Source organism: Pteronotus mesoamericanus, unplaced genomic scaffold (assembly GCF_021234165.1).
Source record: "Pteronotus mesoamericanus isolate MK-2021 breed Mesoamerican mustached bat unplaced genomic scaffold, CSHL_Meso_final scaffold_174, whole genome shotgun sequence".
In the NCBI taxonomy this organism is placed as follows: domain Eukaryota; kingdom Metazoa; phylum Chordata; class Mammalia; order Chiroptera; family Mormoopidae; genus Pteronotus; species Pteronotus mesoamericanus.
In genome coordinates, this window is record NW_026555309.1 from 36982737 (window position 1) to 37006093 (window position 23357).

Below are 23357 nucleotides of genomic sequence, written 5' to 3' on the forward strand. Positions count from 1 at the left end.
TAATAGGATCTTATATCATGACCTTGTACAGTAACTGGGAATGACTTCTCTTTCCCATCAAATTGATCATAAGCTCTTAATATTGATGACATTCCATATTTTAGGCTATGGCTCCGTTTCGTCCATTTGACCATATGTCTCAACGTCAGCCGGCGTTAGCCTTTGTCAGGTGAACTTTCTTATGCTCCTCCTCAGCTACTGTCCTCATTTCCTTTCTCACGGCTACTCAGAACAGCATTCCCACCTGCCTTCGCCCACCCCTGGCCTCCCATTTAAACTCTCCCAGTCCTACGGTGCCTGTTTCAAGTCCTACCTTTTTGAAGAAGCCTTCCCCAGTAATTTGTCTTCCTCTCTGTTTTTATTTCTTGATCTCCTTTGTCAGATATGTTTACCTTGAATATAATTTAAAGTGTCACCCTAACTGTAAAAGTAATATATGCTTCATGTAAAAGTGTTATATACGGTATTTGATAGTAAAAAGAGAACTTGCAGCTGGCCAGTCCTAGTCTGTGGAACTATACACTGTTACATGTGTTTAGAGTTCTGTGTCTGTGCGTAAACAAGAGTGTTCATGGGCACACCTATATGGACATGCCTGTTTACAGACATGGGAGGTAAATGTTGATACATATTTTATACACAGACACCATCTTACAACTTTTTATTAACCTGACCATATATCTTGGAAATTTTTTCATGTCATTGAATGTCAGGAATTTCATTTAAACATTTCTCTTTATGCCTCAAATTGTCTCATATCAAATTATTTTATGCATATACATTTTATCTTCCTTCACAAAAAGAAAATGGAAACTCTTAAAGGGCAGTGCTTACATATTCAGGCTCTTTTCCGTCCATTTATTCTGTACTCTTTCCACATTTACTGCATATTTCACATATTTCATATTTGTGCTGCAGGAAATCAAGATGTTTGACTCTCATAACCCCTAAGGAGTTAGGATCTAGTGGATAAGAATCTGCATGTATACACATAGCTGCAACAGAAGGAAGAAATTGAGAAGCGACACAGATTTCTATTACTGGAAATGTGGCCGGTTAGGCCATTAAAACAATCTTTGTGCTAAAAATAATTGAAACTGTTGGATATGTATAAGAAGACAACCTTATAGCAACAAAGGGCTGAAAGGATAAGGAATTAAAGGCCAAAGTCGAAGGGAAAGTGAGAGTGCAGAGAGGCTTGCAGAGAGGAAGCTGCTTTTGCCCTGAGGGTGTTTCAGGCAAATTTGAACTGTCTCATAGGTAGTAAAACTCTACAGAAAGTTGGGGAATGACTAACATAAAATTCAGAATAATGCTTTTGGAAAGGATGGGTGCATGCAAAGAGTTTCTGGGGTACTCAGCGTTTCTTTTCCTATTTATTAACCTAGCGGTAGCCATCCAGGCTAATTTATTTTCTAAACTGAGCATATTTACTTTGCATGGTCTTCTGTGTATATGTTATAATTTACAACAAGGAATTGAAACTGAAGGAGCACGTTATGAGACCACACACACACACACACACACAATCATCCCACACGTGTGTATGTTATACGTGTGCATGTGTATGTGTGTAATATATAAACAGGATGTATAATATTAAGTTTTATATGTTGGTATCATAAATATAAATGTATGTTTATATATAAATATGTGTGTTGGGGAACGCAAAACTGGTGTGTGTGTGTGTGTGTGTGTGTGTTTCCGATACAGGGAAAAGGGTCTGTAAGAGTATTCACAAATTACTGAGGGCAACCTTGAGTGGTGGAGAAGGGATGGGAGCATCCCTAGCAAGGAAGGAACTTATTTTTTGTGCTTCATACCACTGTAACATTTTTTAAAAAATAATCTTTTTATTTAGTGTGCTTTTAAAAATCAGATTTTAAGAAAACATGGCGTCTATCTCTGCCCCTAGATATAAAAGCACTCCCTCTACCATGCTCCCTACCACTTGACACAGTACCTTTGAAAAAAAAAAAATCTGTCCCTTTGCTAGATTCTAAGCTCTTAAAGAGAACAAGGTGATTTCATGTGTATTCTTATATTTCTTGTACCTGGACAATCCTGGTACACAGTAGAGGGTCTGTAAATACTAGGGAGGAATGGGTGAACAAATGTACCTTTAGAAGAACCTAGGGCTCTAGACATCCAGGAGATGTAACATTTTCTTAGAGGCTCTTGTTCTATTTTTTGAGAATTATTTTGTACCTGGCACAGCAGTGGGCATAAAGTTGGCACAGTGAATACAGGTTGATTTGAATTTGACACTTTGTGGAACCTGTAGGCAAATGTGGAGTCTACCATGCAGTGCCCCTCTGGATCCCAGAAAACAGGAAAATGAAAATAGTTTCTGAAAATTAACTAAGGAATCAACACCTAACAAATTAAATCCAAGAGAGCAATGTGATCTTAAGAGACACGGAAACTCCTTGGGCAGTAAGGTTTGATTATAACCTCATTGAGGGCTGTGATTGACATCTTAAAAACACATGCACATAGACAGTCTCCATCAGAAGAGCATTTTTCTCTGCGTCTAAAAAAGAGGAAAAGACAAGCCATTAATGTAATCGTCGTGACGCCTTACAAGGCACTATCTGACAGATGCACCTGCCAGGGTCAGCTCAGCATCCCACGCTGCCTGGCAGGTGGGTGACCCGGTCGCAGAGAGCTGCAGAGCCTCCTACCACTTGCCCTGAAACCCTGCATAATTGACTCCACTTGCTCTGCCTCCATGTGCACCAAGCTCCCTTCAGTAACGTGCCTTCCCGCGGAGGCACCGCACCCAGGCTGATGCAGGCGTTCAGTGTGCCCGGCTCTTCTGTTACTCCCCGTGAATAATAAAGTCGCTTTCTTCTTTTCTTTTTTAATACGTCAGTGTCTTGTGAGTTTTGTTAGCATGAGTCTGCATTCCTGGGTCCAGTCAATGAGGTCGGGTATCAGAGTCTACAAGGCTCGCCAAGGCAGCTAATACCTTGCGGGCGTCCGTCGGAGTGGACGGCTGGATTTCCCAGGTGATGCCCATCTGTGCAGTCAGGCTCCATGTCTCCATTCCATCCCACACTTCACGAGAATAACTCCTCCCAGAAGGAATATGTTAACCACATTTTAATCACGTGCGCATTTCAGTTAGAGGGCACCAAATAATATTATCTCAGTGACAGTAGGTCCTTTTCCTCTGGTGAGTATTATTTGTTTGGATTTGCAAACTTCACACCAGTATGGATAGATGGATGGAAAATACCCTGTAATGCCCCATTGCAAGGACCTCCAAAAACTCATTTCCAGTTCTGCCTTCTCAGTCTCTTCTGGCTTCGCTTCTGCCTGTCATCTCATTGTGAGCGTTGATCCTGGCGCCCTCCTCACTCCCTTCCTAACCTGGTCTCTCTTGCAGCAGGGAAACCTACAGAAGATGGAGGACACAGTGAGTTCGACAAGATTAAGGATAAGGAAGCCAGTAGAGCAGGCAATGAACGAGGTTATAGAATTTTTTCTTCCATTCTCATCTCTCTCTCTTTCCTCAAAACAGTCCCAGATGCTTTTGAAAGGGTTTCAAGTCCCACACGCTGCCATGGAAAAAATAAAGCACAAGTTCTCAATGACACGTTTGGCTTGTCTATGGATATAACGGTGCTTACACTAGATTTCAAGAAGTCATTAACAACAATTTCTTGCTGAAAAGGATATCAGAGTAGATAACAGGGCAAAACCCAGTACAACTGTTAAGTGAACCCTGGGATTTTTAAAAAATTAACTGTTGCATCGAATACGTAGACTGTCCGATGGAACTTTGTTAATCAGCAATTTTTCTCCTTTCTATTCTATTCCTCCTCTTTCACCCCAAATTCCAGCCAGAATAACTGACTGCTAAATTTCACTGTAAATTTATCAGGAATTTACACAGAGCAATTCTTAGTTGCCACTATGATTTAAAATGCTGTATCTTTTATTCACGTGTTAGAACCTCACTGAAATTTCAGATGAAATAGGTAAATAGAAAATCCTGAAAAGACTTATTTTTTTCCCCAAACTTGGTTCCTAAAAACAACTGTTTTTAAAAAATCACAATTTTGGTCATTTATACAATTGAGGTTCCACAGCAAAATAAGACACTTGGATTATTAGTATGTATGATAGACTTGTGAGGCTTCTGTCCCTATACACTGCTGCAGAACTCTCTTGTGTATTCGTGTTCAGCAACATGGGGCTAGATTGCTGTAGAGATGATTAGGGACCATTCTTGAGTATTTAGCTGCTGGTTAGCCAATCAGTGAGTTCTTCCGGCCTTTTGACCCAATTCACCATCCTTTGGCTTTTGTTTTCCTTGGATGAAGGATGGTGCTGAAGCGGACAGGGTCCAGGTTTCACAGCCAGAGACATCGTGGATATAAGATGAGAAGCTATAGTGTAGCCGCTACCGTGATGGAAGTGAAGCTAGGTAGCATGAAAACACTCAAAATTAAGCTTTTTACCACTTCAGAAGTAGTTTTAGCTTTGTGGATTGGTAACAGCCTCTTATGATACAAAAGTTAGCATTTCTTAAAGCAAACCAGGTAGTGTGTAGTATATTTGATGCAGATAAGAGGAATTACCAAAAAGGGAAAAATCATATTCACGTCCTTTATTAAATGTTTGATTGATGGGAAGAGGATAAATATGGCCATCATTCATTTAAAAAAATACCCACAACTCTCACAACTGCCTGCATTTATCAGCACTTACATGCATTTTCTTATTTTACTTAAGCACACGATATATTGTCAAGATTCCTGCAAATAGGGGAGTCTATAAACTGGAATCTGATAAGGACAACGGAGCAGAGTGAGCCAGGGAAAGACAGGCACCTGAGAAGCAGTGAGTGCTGGACTGCCCCCTTCCCTGCCCCCTTCCTCCTGAGCCCAGGCCACTGCCTGCTTTTTGCTGCTTCCCCTTTCTGTTGATGGTCAGGGTCTAGACAGAGATTCACTGGACAGAGCTAAAGATGACGACTAGGTTGGTAGAACAGAGCTCTCCTGACCTTAGGCAGCCATGCAGCGGGCTAGAGTTGGCGACTTTCAGAATTATACAGACATCTGTGGACACTGAAGTCCTGTGCAATGAAGCCAGCCTGTCACAGACTGGCTGCACAGGGACTTCTCAAAGGGCAGAGTAGACTCCAGTGCCTCTTCTCTCTGCTCTGCCATTCTAAGTTCTTCTTCTGGCATCACCTGGTTTTCTCCAGGCTTCCTGCAGCCCTCCAACTCCTCTACTTCTGGCCCCTTTTCAGTAAAACGTTTACCATAGGGTTGATATCGTTAAGGCCATCCCCGTGTGTGTCTGTGGGTCTGTGTCTGTGTGTTTTGTGTACACAATATCTACACTTCATTTTTGTTAGTTTGTGATACACTTTAGAATCTTCCTTTATGACCATATCAATTCCAACAATAATATTCCTTAAACTTTTAGGAGTATGGACTCTGTACACAGTCTGAAGATTACCCTAAAAGATGTATACACACATAAAGTATCGGGTACAAGTTTATGGCATTCACACACTCTTAGTTCTCTTTATGGATCCCAGCTGGGTTCAGAATTCCTGTCCCAGGAGGGAATTCCAGAGTTATCTACTTTGACGGTCACTGGTGATCATTGAAAATACACCCATTCACCAGACACTCATTAAACGCCCGCTGTGCGCCTGGAACTGTGCAGGACACTGCGGTAGAGCGACAAGGACAGGGGCCCGCCCATCAAAATATACAGTATAGCTGAGGAGACAGACAAGTGCACAGACAGTGACAGTGCAGAACAGGTGCAGCAGCAGAAGTATAGGATACTTCGCAGAACACCTAGGATGAGAGCTTCGTTCAGCTTTGGTGCGTCAGAAATTCTCCTTAGAATGAAACCTGAGTTCTCTGAAGTGAAGGAGTGTTCTGTACAAAGTTAAGAGAGTTATAGACTGGTGTTCTGTTGAAGAATTTGGGTTTTATTTTAAAGGGCCTTAAGTTGAGGGACAATAAAAACTATCTGTGACTGAAAAAGATAGGCCTGCCTGGAGCAAGGAGCATGGATGAGTTGGGGGAAGCAGGACCAGGGGCTGGGAGACTTTGGTGGTAAGCCGAGTATCAATAATAGAGATTTAACTGAAGTACTGACAGTATGGGTGAAAGGAAGAGGGTGAGTTAAAATGATACATATTGGATTGACTGAATTCATTTCTTCAGTGAAGCTTTGTTGAGCTGTTGTGTGTGAAACACTCCATTAGATATGGTGACGAACTAGAAAGAGGCTATCTGTCCTAAAGTCTAGTGATGGTGACTTGCAGGCTTCTGGAGTGGACAGCTCAGGGTGATGGTGTCTCCCACCAGAGGGGACGTAGATGTGTGTCTCAGACCACAGGTCCCTGGGCAGGGGAAGTGCTTCTTCAAGCTATAAATACCCCTTCTGAGATTTCAGGATGCCCTTGTAGCTGTGAATTACTGTGTCTAATGAGAGATGTGGCTGATGGGACAGTGTTGCTGTGTAAACAGCAGTTGGGGAGGGGCCTTGGAACCACCGATACAGATGACCGTGGAGCGTGAAGTAGGTGGGATTGCCCAGGAAGAGTAAATGGACGGAGAGGGGAGGAGGGCCCAGCCTCAGAGGAACCGAGGGGAAAGGCAGGGGTGTGTGAAGAGTGGAAAGCGTGCTCCCAGGCGGAGCCAGCGGAATGGCCGGGAGAGTGGCAGCTTGGCAGCAGCAGTGGACTTCAGCAAGGACTGGCAAGGCTTCTGGTTCCAGCTGATAACTTGAGCTTACACATTCAGCTCCCCACATGCCTCAGCACCTCAGTTACAGGGAGTCATGAATCTTCACATCACTGGGCTCAGGTAGTCAACAAAAAATAATGAAGAAATTTTATTCTATCTCAATAAAGCTGTCATTAAGTAAAGAGAATAATAATGATGACAATCACTCTTAAACATATGGTAATCAAATTGTCACTTCAAAAATGAATAAACTACAAGCATTCATGTGGGGTGGAGATGAGGTGGGGTGGAGTAAGGGGAAAGATGTTATATGTAGCAGGAGAATAGATTTGTATGTAGTCATTTAGTAGCACTATCTGGGAAAAGCAGTGACTCATCAGCTTAGATGTTAGAGAGGAAAGGGTTGTTACTCGAATTTTACAGCCCGATGAGGCATCTTTTCTTGGCAACAAAAAGATTATTTTTGACATTGAGCGACTCTCAAAATATGCCACTTTCATGCTTGCCTTAAAAAAAAAGGTGAAGACATCCTAAAACTAAACAAAAAGTAAGAGTAGAGAACCCAAAGACCCTGGTATGGGGAAGAAATAAAGTATTTTTAAGTGGTATGGACTTAATTGTAAATAACAGTTGTCCATGTACTAGTAAGCCATATGCTCTGATAAATGGTTCCTCAGAAATAATAATGTAACAGCCTAATAATAATGGTGATCTGTGATCATTAAGTACTTCAACAGTTCGGCAGAAGGGAGATGGAAAAGTGCAAGGAGACTCCAAAATGCTGTTTTATTGTTGGCGCCAAGATAAAGAAAGTTCAAAGTTAAACAGTCCTAATGTAGACATAGGATGAATAACATTCCAATCAATTGGCTAAGAGTTGGGGGGAGAACATTTTAATGCATAAAGAGCAGAATACTTTAGTAAAATTAAAACTGAGCATATTTATTGCCGTACAGTGACTATCCTGTTCTATTAAAAGCCAAGGATTCAAATTGATTTTTTTAAATCAGCTATAATATGACCCAGAGGCATGCTTTTTTTTTTTAAAAAAAAGGTATAAAACTATAGTTGTAGAGGGAATTCTAAAAATACATATATTTCAAAAAAGTAGTATTTTTAACGCTATGACAATAAAGGCAATGCGTTAAATGAATAACCAAAAATAAGTTTTAAAAAATAACCAGAATTGACTCAAAATGACTAACACTATGAATGACATTGACAAAAAGAGAAATAAAAGAAAGATTTCTTCTTCCCCAAAAGTGCAAATTCTAGACATATTCATTGTTGAATATTGTGAAATCTTAAAGAAACAGATATTTCCTGCGTTTTCTAATCTATTTCAAATCATGTAAAAATATGGAAAGCCTCCCAGTTTATTTCCTGAAGCTAGGATGACTATGACCAAATTCTATACATTTTTTCTTTTACTTAAAAGTTAAGAACACTTTTATTTAAAACTACGTATGTGAAATCTCAAGTCAACTACTAGCAAAGAATCGTAAATATGATCCGTTCTGATTTGTGTCAATAAAGTAGCACATGTTAATCATAAGAAAACCAATAATGGAATAATCACATTGAGAGATCAGAAGAGGAAAGTTTTCTCAGCCATTTATTCCTATGAACCAAGCATCACTCTGGTGATCCAGCAGTGAAACGAAGCAACCAAGTCCCTTTCTTGGTGAAACTTAACTACCAATGTGAAAACAGTAAGAAATAGACAGTGTTATGAGCACAGGTAAGATTTTTTGCATATAGGTTTTCAAATCAGTGGCAAAAAGCTGGTTATTCAAGAAATATTTTGGAGTCATTGGCTAATGTTTTAATGCTGCTCAAATACAGACTTTATACATTAACATGCATTCCAGATGAAATAAAGATTTTATTTTTAAAAGTTAAGACTGCATATGAGAAGCTATAATCAGAATATTTATATTAGCTCACATTCTATTAGACATTTTCACTCATGTCAGAAGGAGAAGTTCTTGGAATGACTTACGAGCTAAAGGATAATGTCCCCCTGTTTCTGAGATAAGAACAAAAGCAAGTGCTTCAGACTTGCAGACAATCAGCAAAGCATAACGTCTTTGAAAGATGTATTAGAAGGTTAAAAAGAACTCAGACTTCAAAGGGTAAAACCCAACATCGCTACTCAATACCTTTTTTGCAGCCATAGTCCAGCTGTACTAATAAGACTCATGAACATTTTTCAAGTGGTTCCTGCAACCTGGATACTGTTCCAGTGCCTTTTACATGCCCTGCCTCATGTTAACAGTACTTAAAACAGTCATCTGAAGTGGGTACAGATAGTATTTTATGTGTTTTGCTGGTAAAGATATGGAGAACAGAAAGGCCTCGGTAGCTTGCCTGGGGCACCTGTAGGCAAGAGCCAGGACTCAGCCCGGCCTGGTGCCCGTGTCCACTCTCCTGACCATCCTGCTGTGCCAGATGCGGCTCCTAATTTTCTGACTAGCCCTGAAGTTCTCAAAAAACAGGTTCCTGAAGATGAATTCAGGGAGGGGAACTTTTTAACTTAATTTGTCTGAAGAATAAATTGGGACGAGAGCTTCTCGGCTCACAGCTGCAAAATCCATTTGGAGTTTGGGAGGGATCCTTTTCTCACCTACAACCAGTCTTTGCCAGGAGGTCTTCCTGGGGAGTGTTTGGAACTCAAATTTCATTCAGTTGCCAAAATAACATCCAGAAAACCACTTTGAAGTATTTTTGAGCAAAATATTTTTCTGTTTACTCCGAAACAAACGAGCGGGCTTTGAATGCCACTGCTGTCATCAGCCTGCATTAGCAAGGCTGGTGTTTCTCCATCCGTGGCTGCGAAGGCGATGCTCTTTGATCAGCGTGGCCCCCGTGGAGCCCTCCGTCGCCGACCACGCAGGCGAGATGGCCGGGGTCTGTTGAGCCAAGAATACTGTGTTGATGCTGATTGGAGTTTTTAAGTAAAAAAAAAAAAAAATCCCAAATCTGCCATTGTTTTAATATTTTAAGTTCGTGATATTTATTTTTTATTTCAAACATTAAAGGCAGGCTTCAGTTTTTTAAAGTTGATATAAGGTGACGCGGACTTTTAAAAGCATTGAAAAACACTATTTTCTATGTTTGCTTATTGGTGTGGAAAGGTAAAGATGCTTACAGTGTATTTCTTTTATTATTATTTCTTAATCCCCACCCGAGGATATGTTTGTTGATTTTTAGAGAGAAGGGAAGGGACTAAGAGAGAGAGGGGGGGAGAGAGAAAGATGGCAGGGAGAGAGAAGCATCGATGTGAAAGAAAAACATTGATCGGTTCCCTCCTGTACATTCCCCAACCAGCATGAGTATCAAATGCACAAGCTTTCGGTGTACAGGATGATGTTCCAACCAAATGAGCCACCCGGCCAAGGTGAAACTGAGGCTTTTTAAGCAACGTTAAATGAGTTGCCCAAGTTCTGACAGGGGCTAAGTGTCAGAACTGAGATTTGAACTTGGACTTGTAGTCTAAAGACTTCTTTCCCACTTGTCAGAGTATACTATACTACGCTGCCACTGCAAGACACAGATCCCAGAAGGGGAAGCAGGCTTGGGGTTAGGTCCGCAAGTCTGGCTTTTTAATATATGAGTTTTAAAGATTCATAGAATATCAACTTCGAGGTAAGCCATTGGAAATACGGTCTGGAGTCTGGGGAAAGAGCTAAAAGCGTCCTTAGGGGTGCCACCAGGAGATGCTTGTAGCCTTAGAAATAGATGAGATTGCTGGGGAGCAAGGGGACACAAGTTCTGGAGCAAAGCAGGGCCATTCAAAGCATATTGCCTACCAGCTGTCCTCCTTGGGTGAATCTCTTTACCCTGTAAGCCTAGCTTTTCTTACATGTAAAACGAGGATCTAGTGAAATCATAGGACATAGAAAGTGTTTAACATTCAGAAAGTGCTGGCAAATGGTAAACTCTCAGCTATTATTGTTGTTTTCTATGCTGCTTTCTCAGGTTACAGAGAAGGAACTGTCCTCCTCCCACGCCCATGTCTAAGTAAAGCTAGGTGGCACCTAAAATGGGGAAGTACAGAGGGAGCTTATTTACACTGTGTGAGTTCCACGTTACCTTGTCTTAAAGAATGTTGAATTGTGTTATCTGATAGAGAATTTGAATTAGCAGGTGTACCCAGATTCTGATTCTTTTTGTGTGTGTGCCCAGCCCAAAGGCTTGCTTATGGTAGATACATGATGAAGTACTGATTGATAACGATTAACCCCAAGGGACAGACTTTTTTCTGGCACTACACAAAAAAGATGCAGTGGATGGGTGTTTGGGGAATTCCTGCAGTGTCTCAAATGGATCACATGAGGATTTTTTTTTTTTTTTTAACTTTTCACTTTATCTCTGATATCAGTTCCAGGGGATTTCGTAGCTTCTCAGATGTTGTGCTGGGGAAGAAGCAGTAACTACATAAACATTGGGTTGGGAGTGCTGATAGCGTTAGAAGGATACCTCTTAATTTTCCCTATAAAAACAGCATCTCCTGCGACTGATATTTATTAGGGAATTGCCAAACGAGTGCTGAGCCTTCCCTCTAGAAAGCTGCTGAGGAAGTCACATACACAGTCTGATTTACAAGCAATCAGATTTAGGAAACTCCGCTTTCTAAATGTTACGCCACACAGAAAGAATTCTGAGGAAAGTTCATTCCCTTGGGGAAACTGATTTTATTTTCTTGGTAAAAGGCTACCATGTGTTCAGTTAATTGTCGGTTTTCTCTGATTTTTTTTATTTTTATTTTTTGTTGTCATCATCATAATTTCTCCTATGAGATTATCTAGTGTTTTGAAAGTTTCTCAGAAAACCTAGAAGAGATTAAATATTTTCAGGTCTAAAGTATGTGTTTCTAAAGTTATAGTTAGGTATCTCTCTGCAAATCAGCAAACTAATTTTTTTTTCAGTCAAAATTCACCTTTTAAAGTTAGGCTTGTATTTGACCCTAACTGATATCCAATGATTTCATTTTCTTTGACTTTAATAATTAACCCTGCCTGGTGTGGCTCAGTGGATTGAGCACCAGCCTGTGAACCAAAGGGTCACTGGTTTGATTCCCACTCAGGACACATGCCTGGGTTGCAGGCCAGGTTCCCAGGAGGGGGCACGCAAGAGGCAACCACACATTGATGTTTCTCTCCCTCTCTTTCTCCCTCCCCTCTCTAAAAATAAATAAATAAAATCTTTAAAATTACCTTTAATAAGTCAAACTTGAATACCTCTGTTGTTCACATTTGTGTCTCAGTCATGTTTAAAGATGTTTGATAACTAAGGTCTTCCACATTCTTTCATATTCTTTTGAATGGCTAGGTGCATGTCTGTGCATAGTATTTGAGTCATCAGTGTGCCACAAAATGTTCTACCAAGACATGTAGTGCACCATCCAATCACTGAATTACCAGGATAGCTGAAAATGGGATCCAATTTGCAAAAATAAATAATATCCCCCTTTAAAAGAAGGAAAATTAACAGTATTCATCATTCAAATTCTGAGGTTTAGTTAGCTCTGACTTGCTGAAAGAACCTAAGTAAGTAAATAGTATATACTTCCCGTGTATAGCCAGTTCTGACTCACTGCTGTTTTTTTATGTAACTGACCCACATAGATGCTTTGCTGTATTCTGTTTTCTGTACATCTCAGCGTTTTTATTTGCTTATTTTATTGGTTATTGTGTGTGTGTGTACATGTGCGTGTGTGTGTGTGTGTGTGTGTGTGTGTGTGTGTGAGAGAAATAAAGGGGTCTAACTTGATTACCTCATAAATCCCTCCCATTTGTAAAATTCTCTTAAGACATTAAGACTCATTCTCTCAGAGCCAGTAGTTACGGCTGAGTTGTCCAGAACCTCCTAGGAGTAAGTGACTGCCTGACACTGATGTCTGTGTGGGCAGCTGGGTGCAGGGGTGGATCCGTTTATTCAGCAGACACATGCCATGTTCACAAGTCCAACAAGAGCTCATAAGTCGGTAGAGAAGTGTGGTGGTTTTACAACATGGCCCCCCAAATCCTTTGACACTCCTCCCATCAAAAGGAGGGGCTCAGCCTCCTCCCCTTGAATCTGGGTTCTCTGCCTACCTGAGAGTAGATTGTGGCAGAATTCTATCCAGTTTCTGGGCCCAGGCCTTAAGAAACTAGCAGTTCCCACTTCCTGTGTCTTGGAGACACTCACTCTTCAAACCCAGCCACTATGCCATGAAGGAGCCTAAGTCACCCCTTGGAAAAAGCCAAGTGGCGAGCACCCACTTGGTAGCTCTGTGACCGAGCCATGCCGGAGAAGGTTCTCTGGCCCCGGGAGAGCTGCCCCAGCCGACACGCCATCCTCCCCGGGCCCTGCCCAAGTTGCAGATTCATGAGCAAATAAATGACTGTTGTGCTAAGCCACCCAGTTTTGTTGCCAAAACAAGAAGGCAGACACATAAAAAAGCAATTTTGAAGCAGTGTAGAATTATGACAGTGATGTGTAGTGAGTATCACAGCAACACTGAGGAGAGACACCTAATCCTCAGTATCAAGGAAGACTTCCTGAAGGAGATGACACGTGGGCTGAGTCTTGAGTGAGTAAGGGTTAGCCAGGAGCAGGCAGGGACAGCGAGGTGTTCTGGGCAGAGGGGACGATAGTGTGGTCAGAAGTAAGGCAGGGTTGGAAATGTTCCAGTTCACAGACTGGAAAGTGTGAATCCCTGAGGGTTTTTTTTTTTTTTTTCAGTTTTGCCACATTACACTTTTGGAGCTGAAACTGGATTGGGCTTACCTAACCCAGCCTCCCCTTTTATAGATGAAGCAGCTGAGTCAGCAGCGAGGTGAAGCAAAAGAACGCAGATATCCCAGGTTGGGGGTCTGGGAACCGTCTCCGAGCTGGAGATGAGCGCGCACTCAGGATCAGCACCTGTGGGAGGAGAGGGACGAGGGAGGTGCCAAGCGGCGAAGACCCAGTCTCCCCAGCAGCTTCAGCCAGGCCTCTGCACCACATTGAGCAGCCCCGGCATGCCGTCACCCAGAAAGGGCCATGACCTTGGGCAAGGAGACACTTTAGCTAGCGTGGTACCCAAAGAGGGCTGAGAGCAGAGGACGTTCTGGCCTCCGCACTCAGAGCCACTCCCATCCTGAGGACCACCTGTAAGGCACCTCCCAGCGTCCGCCATGGACTTCGGAGTTACGTACACATGGCTTTAAATTCCAGCTCGGCCACTTCCTAGTCACTCAGTAGGCTGGTTACGTTAGAGAGATTCTGGATATAGCTTCTTTAACCTTCAGGATCCTCTACTATAAAATAGGAAAAATAATGGGAAAACTAAGTCTTGCTTTCCTTATTTGTGAAATGGGAAGAATAATTGTGCCACCCTTTTGGGAAGGTCGTTAAGAGGATCTGGCAAGGTCATAAGTTCCCAAAGTACCTCCTTGTACAAGACTAGTTGTCATTATCATATTATATGTCAAGGGGCTCATTCAGTGCCAGATACATAATATTTGCCACAAAAGTTGCTCAATAAATATTTCACTTAAAAATGTTTCAGAAATGTTCAGTGACTTTCTAGAGGCCAAAGTCAGTGTCAAAGCCAGAGCTGGAATGCATCTACTTCCACTACTCTTGGGTTTGAGTTTCAAATCAAGGAATATGGGAGGAGATGCCTCTACAGTGAGTCAGGGCGTGGTGTAAGGGAGTGGGTCCCTAAATGTGACTTTACCCTGGAGAGAAAAATGTGTTTTTCAGAATAGAACCAAGAAGGTAAAACTAAGGGTGAAATCATCTGAGTAAGAGTACTGTGCCAAAACAGCACTGTTGCAAAAGGGTGATTATAGTTTGGGACAGGGTGCTTTGATTCCTGGGGGATATATATACATATCCATGTATACATGTATACACACACACACACACACACACACACACACACATATGCAGGGGTGGACAAAAATAGGTTTACAGTTGTGAGTACACAAAACAAAATTTATTCTTGTATTATTATTTATTATTGTATCATTTTCCATATGAATATTATTTATATATATATAAACATATACATATATATACAAGAATTAGCAATGAGCAGACTTTTTCCGGACAGACCTTCACATATACACATAGAGGACTGTATTGTAGTGCATCTTCACCAGATCTGATTGTTTTCCCTAGCAGATGGAGATGCTAGTCCTGCTGGCTCCCTCACTTAGTGGAGGTTGAACCAGGGATAATTTACTCTCTCTCTCTGGGTTTGAGCTTCCTCTCTCAAATGAGGAATTGGATCTAGGTGAGCGAGCGCCTTCCTGTTCTGTCACGGTGTAAATGTTTAATTCCCAGTAGACCGTATAGCACAGATTTGAGACAGAACACACACGCCTATTTTATCCTACAGATAAAGATCTTACTCCATGAGTACAAAGGAGCATGGTGTGTGGAAGGAAGCCTGCAGACAAAGTGTTCAGTTGCTCTTGCTACAAAACCATGATAACTCTCAGTGAAGGAGAGAAAAATCAGTTTTGTGAGTCAGCCAGAGCGCTCCACAGTCATCACGGAATCGTGTCCTTACCTGCAATTTTTTTGTGGAATCATCCAAATTTGTTTTTTAACATTTACTGACAATCATTGCTATGTTGGATACTGTGCGGGGCAAGTTTATGCAAGCTGCACCCCAGCTTTGTTCATCAAGGGAGAGAAGGGAAAGGCGATCAAGTTCACAAGTTGGACAGGCGAAACTTACTGTTTTCTATCATGAAACACCTAGGTTGTCAAATGTAGCCTTGATATCCCATATCCTAAAGCCTTCATTGTTTATAGAAGCATCTTTTTTCTTTTTTTTTAACTTTTTCAATTTGGCTTCTCTGATGTTCCTGTTCTCATGTAATTGGGTTTATGACGAGTAGCTTTTGAAATTTTGGCAACTAATCTCTCATTGGAGATTCATCACACTTAAGGCATTTTAATATAACTTTTATTAATATTTTGAATCCTGGGGATTTAATCAATATACTTACATTTTTAATTTTCTTCTTGCCTGAATCATTTTACATCTTCACAGAACAAATATTTAATCCAGGAGTGTCCCACCCGCGGCCCCTGGGCCACACACAGCGCAGGATGGCCATGAATGCGGCCCAACACAAAATCATAAATTCACTTAGAACATTATGAGATTTTTTTTTTTTGTGCTTACATGTCGCAATGTATTTAATGTGTGGCCCAAGACAACTCTTCTTCTTCCACTGTGGCGCAGAGATGCCAAAGGGTGGACACCCCTGATCCTTATGATTTTGTAACCAAGGGATTAGGAATTTAAAGATTAACTTTGAAAATAGGTCAGGGAAAACATCTACTTTGGTTTACAGCTAATCAGGCAAGGAAGTTAAAAAAAAAAAAGCCATTTAGGGGCTTTTGAAATGCATTTGTGAAATTAGTTTTATATAATTTTCTGAAAGCTGTTCTCTGAAGCTGAAGTATGAGTCAAAGTTTCCTTTAGTTTTGCCCTTCATTCATCCATTCATTATTATTCATCCATTCATTGTTATTCACCCATTCATCGTTCATCCATCCATTCACTAAATATTGCTCCAGACACTGGGGTAACAGAGATAAATAAGACAGCAAGAGCCGACTGTGCCAGGAAAAACTGGGGAACTGGATGCTCAGAGCCACAGCCTAGAGTCCTGGCCAAGCGTTACGGGGCGGGGCGGGGCGGGGCGGGGCGGTGGTTCTTTCCCTATACCCACTAGGAAGCAGTGTGACATTAGGTAAGAACCTTTTTTTGTCCATTTCCTCGTCTCCAAAATGGTATTATTCACCCGATTTACTTCATAGCATGGATGGAAAAATCAAATGAAATAGTGATTTTGAAATCACGATTATACAAGGACAAGTAGTAATCTTGTGACTGGTCAAAGACAAGTAGTAATCTTGTGACTGGCAGGTGGTTTCAACCATTTCATTGCCCCTGTGAAAAGGGCTGAGGACAAGTACGTTTCTGTTGTTCTCTTGAACTAGATCTGTATGTTTGTAATGGTTAGTCTTATCACTTCTCCCACATGGACAGCTACCTTACTTCCTGCCCTCGGGGCAGAAAGTTCATAATGAGGGAGTGCGGGAAGTGATATCTACAGCTGGTAATACTTACTTAGAAAATATTATTCAATCCACATCTGCATCAAATCAACAAGTATTAAGTGCCCAGACTAAGTGGGCAGAGAGTGGTAAGGGCTGAGATGACATCTGCCTGCAAGAAGCCCAAAATTCAATTTGAACATTCATTGTGGCCAAGTAGAAGTCATTATCTTAACTGCAGTTTCCATAGGATCGGCAGAGGTGTCCCTCTGGCCCTGTAATGTTCCTCTCTCTGAGACATTGGAATGCCCATTTGTCCCTGCTAGATAGACCAGATTATCTTGTGAGGAAACTAGAAAATTACTTCGAGCTTCTGCTAAGTTTTGGTCCACCATGCTGGTGCTGTAGAATGAGACAAGAGGTCTGATCTCTCCTAGAGCAAGCCCAGCCCTGGACCAACTCAAGAATCCCTCTCAAGTTTCAGCTCTAGAGTACAGAGACTTTTATGTTTTACTCACTACTGTCTCCCCAGTGCCTAGAACAGTGCCCAAGAACCAACACTCACTGAAAGTGTTTTGAATGAATGAAAGTCTCAGTCTGCCATGCAGAGTCTTCTGATACTTTCATACGCCCAGATAGATGGCTTCTCGAAAACAGTGACAATATTTTATTGGTCTCCAGGTTTCCAGCGTCTGGCACGCAGTCGGTGTTCTGGACATTTGTTACATGCACACATGGACAAGCATAGGCAGGACTAGGATGGATGCTCCAAGATCAGGACCCCCAATCTCTCTCCGGAGTAACCTCTAAGACCAAGAAAAGGACGTACTCCCACGAAGTGTGAGCCATGGCCCAAAGTGGTCTGCTTACAAATGTGAAATTTCCCTGAAGTTTTCTTTTTTAATCTTAGCTTTTCTGTTTATTTTAGATTTTCCACTCCATCCATGTTTCTTTCAAACAAAATACTACTCAACACGATGGATAAAATCGATATTCCAAGAAGAAACCTTGTGAATGTTCTCTGCTGAGTCCCGTCCGAGCCTGTTGCACCCAGTGGCACTTGTCCTTGCAGCATGGCCCAGGGCAGGGCAGGCTAGTCTCCAAGGCACTTCAGAATCATGTCAGAGACCAAAAGCATTGGCACCGGACAGGAGAGAGAAGCCGGATGGCTGGCCTGACTTACTTTCTAGGGGTTTTGTTATTCCACCTTTCAGCCTCACTGATTCTTCCAACTCTTCCTAAAATAATACTACTAAAAAATTCCTTCTTTTAATACCTTGACACATGCATATATCTCATTCAGTCTTCACAACAACTCTGGAAAAGTGATGTCTCTTTGCTTTTGATGTTACTATTTACACAAATGAGAAATCTCAGACAAGGAACAGGGCTGTGACGAGGGCAAAACAAGTCAGGCGCCTGCCCCAGGCGCAAAATTTAAGAGTGCCAAAAAGACTGAGTAAGCAGGAGAAGTGCTGTTCTATACAGCCCCTTAAAAACTAAAATGTACGCAGAACCTGACAGAGCCAAGATTGAGTGAGGTGAGGCCAGTGAGGTGAGGTGTTCAGGTGAAGTGCAGGGTCAGTTGGATCCTGTTTTCATTCAGAATTTTATTTTGTTCATCATGGATGTTTTAGCATTGAGTTTGATTTTTAGAGTGGTGCATTAAAATAGTCATTATCTCGATCAGTGAGCTGCTTTGTTCCCTCTTAAATTTTGCCCCTGAGGCCACTGCCTTACTCCTCATCCTCATTCCAGCCCTGTCTTAGAGATGAAGCTCCCTGTCATATGGCTTCTAGGTACTAGGACCTGCGCTTGAACCAGGGCTTTCTGCCTCCCCATCATGTTCTCTTTCTGACATAACACACAGCCACTTAAAATGCCTAAGTTTCTTTGTCTCTGAACATCTGTTGATCTTTGTTGTTGTTCTTTAAATTTTCTTAAGCCCTAGTATTTGAGACTGATACTCCCTAATAACCTTCCCATGTATTTTTTTTTTGTAAACACATGTTATGTACCCTCTATTGATTTTTGTTTCAATTTTTTTTCTTTTATTGATTCTAGAGAGAGAGGAAGGGACGGAGAAAGAGAGGGAGAGAAACTTCCGTTGCCTCTTGCATGAGCCAATCTAGGGACTGAACCTGCAACCCAGGCCTGTGCCCTGACCAGGAATCAAACCCATGACCTTTCGGTTGGTAGGACTCTGCCCAACTAACTGAGCCACACTGTCCAGGGCATGCACCCTCTATTGTTTTAAATTATTTTATTTCTAAGTATTTCTGGGTGAATCTTACCTCAAGGGCGTGTCACAAAAGTGCTCCCTTGCCTCAAACTAAACTCTGTAACTCAAATTAAAAACATGAATATAGCTAACTCCGCAAGAGCTAGGGCAGAAGAGGCCAATTTTTTAAGCACCATCAAGTTGTAAAATAAAATAGTGGTTCGAATAGCAACTAGGAATTCAGCAGCATGCCTTCTTTCTAAAATCTAACAATGTGTAGCTTTTTTTAAAATTAGCAGCATGTCTTATAAAGTCAAAATTCCTGCAGATTTTGCTCTTTAGTGAAATTTCTTGAATGATAAAAATAGTTCATGGCAACCAGGACAAATGTTATCATCCATGTTCATCTTCTGTGGGAGGAGAGCGCACAGGACTATGTGGAGGTATACATGATCTTTTTCTGTGAAGATTTTGTTTTTCTGAAGTGTGTGTCAGTTGGTTCTGCCATATCCAACCGATCACTTTTCTTACACTCGGCCTTCCTTCTGAATAATTTACAGGCACCCTTAAGAATTTCAGCTCCATTCTACCTGTTGGGAAGGAACAAAAAAAAAAGAAAGCAAGCAAGCCCTGGGAACTTGAAATTAGAAAAAGAAGGTAAAAATAAAAGAAAACAAGAGTAGACTTTTGTTTTTCTTTGCAATTAAGTCTTGGTCAAGGTAAAGGGAGCTGAGGAGTGCTTGCTAAGAAGGATGAGGAGAGCTGTCAGGAGTTGCTGTGTTTCTGGGACTAGCACAGGGCAGAATATACAATAACTGAAGGCGTCGAACATTTGGTTCAAGGACCAGACAGAGAAGCAGAAGGGGGCCCCTTTCCTGAGAACTGCTTTACTTCAGCAAGTGCTATTGTGTGGGGGGGCTTTCATTCCTCATGTGGTGTTTCCATGGGAGTTTATGAAAGAGAGACCAGAGGGTCAGGACTGAAGCGCTGAGGAGGTTGAAAGAAATGCATGCTGTAATCTTATCGGTAATATTGAACTATAGAAGACTTTTGAGCGAGGGAGGGCCTGATCAAACTAATATTTTTTTAAAGTTTTTTTATGCCAAAAAAACCCCAAAAGTTTATACTCAGAAGAATTTTATACTCAAAGTTTATATATTCAGAAAAAGTGTAGTCTGGTAACATTACAAAGAAAGAGAAGAAGCTGGATGCAGGAGAGGTCTAATTTGTGTGTTAAAACAGTAAGTATTTTGAGCAGTGTTTTTGGTTTGTTAAGTTGGAAATGCAAGAAAGGGGTGGCTGCGAGATATGTGCGAGAGAGAAGTCACTGGGACAGAAGTTGATTGTTAGAAGGAGAAAGAGGTTTGAAAAGGATCCCTAAGTTTTATCCTGAGTGCCCTACAGAATGATCAATCCATTACCCACCCCCACCCCCGCAAAAAAGGCCAAAGGAACTGTTTGGGGAGTGAAGATGAAGATGGTCTATTCAAGCTAACACATTTTCTTTGAAGCCGTGGTGTGATGAGTAATTAAAATGTCCCTTTGGTTGCTGAGGATGCAGACCTGGATTATTTAGAAGTTGTATTTCCAGATAGAATGTTGAATTTCTAGCGGGAGCACCACAGGGCTGAGATGGACACGTGTCCATTGGCTGGAAAGAGGAAGAAATGTCATAGGAGGAATGATCTGAAAGGGAGGAGGTGCCAGATCCCGGAGAAGTGTGGGGGCCAAGGGAGGAAGTAGTTTCAGGAAGAACAGTGTGGCCAGCAGGGCCGGAGCTTGCAGAACAAAACTAATGAGTAATCACAAGAGTCGCCTTGAGCCTAGAAAATAAAAACTGAGATCCAGGAGGAGGAAGAATATCAAAAAGTAGGAAGCTAAAAGAAGAGGTGATGCTATTGGATGACCATTATAGGAACTTCAAATGAAGTTAACTTGATAAATGATATTTTTCTAGCATAACTAGTAGACATTTAAATTTCTTGTTTTTTGTCAGTCCAAAGACTTTTTTAAATTGGCAGATACTGGAGGATTAACATAAACTTGTCTCTTTTACTTTGAGTAAAGGAAGTTGGTTCATACATGGTTGATTAGGTTTTGTGTGTCCAATGGCATTCACAGCAAAGAAGTAAAATGCTGTTTTTCTTTCACTTTTTCTCTTATATCTATGGAGCAAACAAAACCATACCACTTTCCAATGACATGCCTCTGTATTCCATTCACTGCTTGTGTAACTTATTTTCTGTCCCTGCCATGACTTTGAGGAAGAGAAGTTTTTCACAGCAGCGGTTGTAGTATATGTTTATGTTCCATGATCACAGCTTTCTCCAAAATTATTAAGACCCTCATTTTAGGCTCTGAGTGCTTCTGGCAATAGTTCATGGAATCTGACTAAACGTAAAAGCTCAAAAGGCAAACTTGAATCGTTGCAGAGAATAACTTGTATTACTTGAGTCTTAATAACAAGACATCCTCAATCAGTCATCGTCATCTATAGTTAAAAACATCAATCAAATTAATTTCCCAAGAGCCTTTGACCAAGCTGAGCCTATAACAAAATAAGTGAACGTAACTGGTTAACATATCCTCCAGAAGCCTCCGTTCATTTATTTATTTATTCATTCATTCATTCATTCATTTAACATTTATTGGGTACATACCTACTTTCTGGCAGGCTGAAGTAAATATCAGTCACCACCTCTAGGGTTATTCAAGACCAGTATCTTTACCAGGAATGAGAATTTCAACACAGTGTAGGAGAGGTTGTTGTAGCAATAAGCTGAGGGAGTTATAAGAAGGGAAAGAGGTAAAGAATGAAATCAGGGACAGTATATAGGAGACAGTGTATGTAAATCCTCTGTCACTTGCTAAAGAATCTGAAGCTTATCCTGAAGGCAGTGGCATGCATTGAATTGTTTCAAACTTTCTAGGTAGGGTGATAAACAGATTTAAGGGGATGGGAAAACTGGAGGCAGGAAGACAGTTATAAGACTATTATAGTAATTGTGGTGAGAAAGGTCTTATTTAAGTTATTATCAAGGTGGGTGTGGAGAGGAGGAATCTAATTTGAGATATATTTGTGACATAGCAGCAGTGGGTTGAGTAGAAGAGATGGGAGGGAGTAAGCGACAGGTAGAGTCAAGGACAAGTTTGTGGTTTCAGTGCCTAGGCCATGGGGGACAAAAACAAGAGGTGTCAGCTTTTGGCATCTCTAACAGGAGAGAGATTACAGCAGCTGAGTCATCCGAGGCTGATTCAGTCCCTGACATGAATCCTACCTGTTCATCTTTGAAACCAAGGATGAAATGGCTTTTGGCCTCTTAAAGCCTTTGGAGCAGTGCTGAATAGGTATGAATCAGATTTCAGAGTCAGGAGCCCCCAGTTTCTACCGCAGGGTTCTGGAGGGTGTGCACTTGCTTTTATCGCAACAGGCGACCCTTTTGAAGGTGGCTTTCAGTCTTGCTTTTTAATAACTCTGTAATCATGCGTATGTTTCACCTTGATAATGATTATTGTACTTAGCACTCTGTATCTTCAAAGAACTCAACAACATTAAGTAATTAATCTGCATAATATCCCTGTGAGTTAGTAGGTGGAGGTTGTTGCCCCATTTTTCAGATGGGAAACCCCAGTGGCTTGCGCAAGGCCACACAGAGTCACCGTGACAGACCGGACTTCTGAATCTTCAGCCTCCTTTATCATATCACACTCATCCGAGTTGACGGTCAGTCGTCATTTACCAGAGCCCGTTTGCCATTTCATTTATTGAAAAATCTCAGCATTTAGACCTAGAAAAGGACGAGCAGGGCACAGGCGAGAGTGAAAGCGGCCCTGCCGGTGGTGGAGGGCGCAGGGGCAGGCAGGGCTGGGAACAGCGGTGCAGCCCAGCCTCACCCTCCGCATGTCCCGGGAAGAGGGGCCCCCTCCCCGTGGCGCTGCGACTCGCAGGCCCGGCAGTCCTGGCATCACGGCATCTCGTGTGGCATATCCGTGAAAGTTTAACACTACACTCAGCCACGAGAAAACTGTTACTGTAGAAATTGTCTTTTTACAAGTTTTACAAGGTTATATGACGAGGAAAGAGAACGGACTTGGGAGCTAAACGGATCTGAGCTGAAATTCCTCCCGGGAGGGAGCCGGGTGACATCGGGCCGGGTCCTTACCCTCCAGCAGTGTGGGAAGGACTAGATGACGATGTACGTCAAGCACCCAGCATGGAACCCGACAGTTACTGCTTTACAGATGGTGGCTGTTATTTTTATTCTCATTCAAAGACAGGCTGTCATGCTGCAGGGGCCCTTTGGTGTTTTTTTCAGTTGAACGACAGGACCAGGTAAATTCAACTTGTGAGGAATTGC

At 41.8% G+C, this 23357-nt stretch overlaps 1 protein-coding gene across 2 annotated transcripts in view; it reads left to right on the forward strand.

The window, feature by feature from the left end:
• NSMCE2 (NSE2 (MMS21) homolog, SMC5-SMC6 complex SUMO ligase) overlaps window positions 1-23357 on the forward strand; it is a 207210-nt gene that overhangs the window by 107620 nt on the left and 76233 nt on the right. Inside the window, exon 5 of one of the 2 annotated variants that reach the window (XM_054590482.1) lies at window positions 3392-3684. The exons of the other annotated variant lie outside the window; for it this stretch is intronic. Within the exon in view, the coding sequence (XP_054446457.1) occupies window positions 3392-3675 (284 nt within the window). The 3' untranslated portion in view covers window positions 3676-3684. Of the gene's footprint in view, window positions 1-3391; window positions 3685-23357 lie in introns of those variants that run through there. 2 annotated transcript variants of the gene reach the window in all.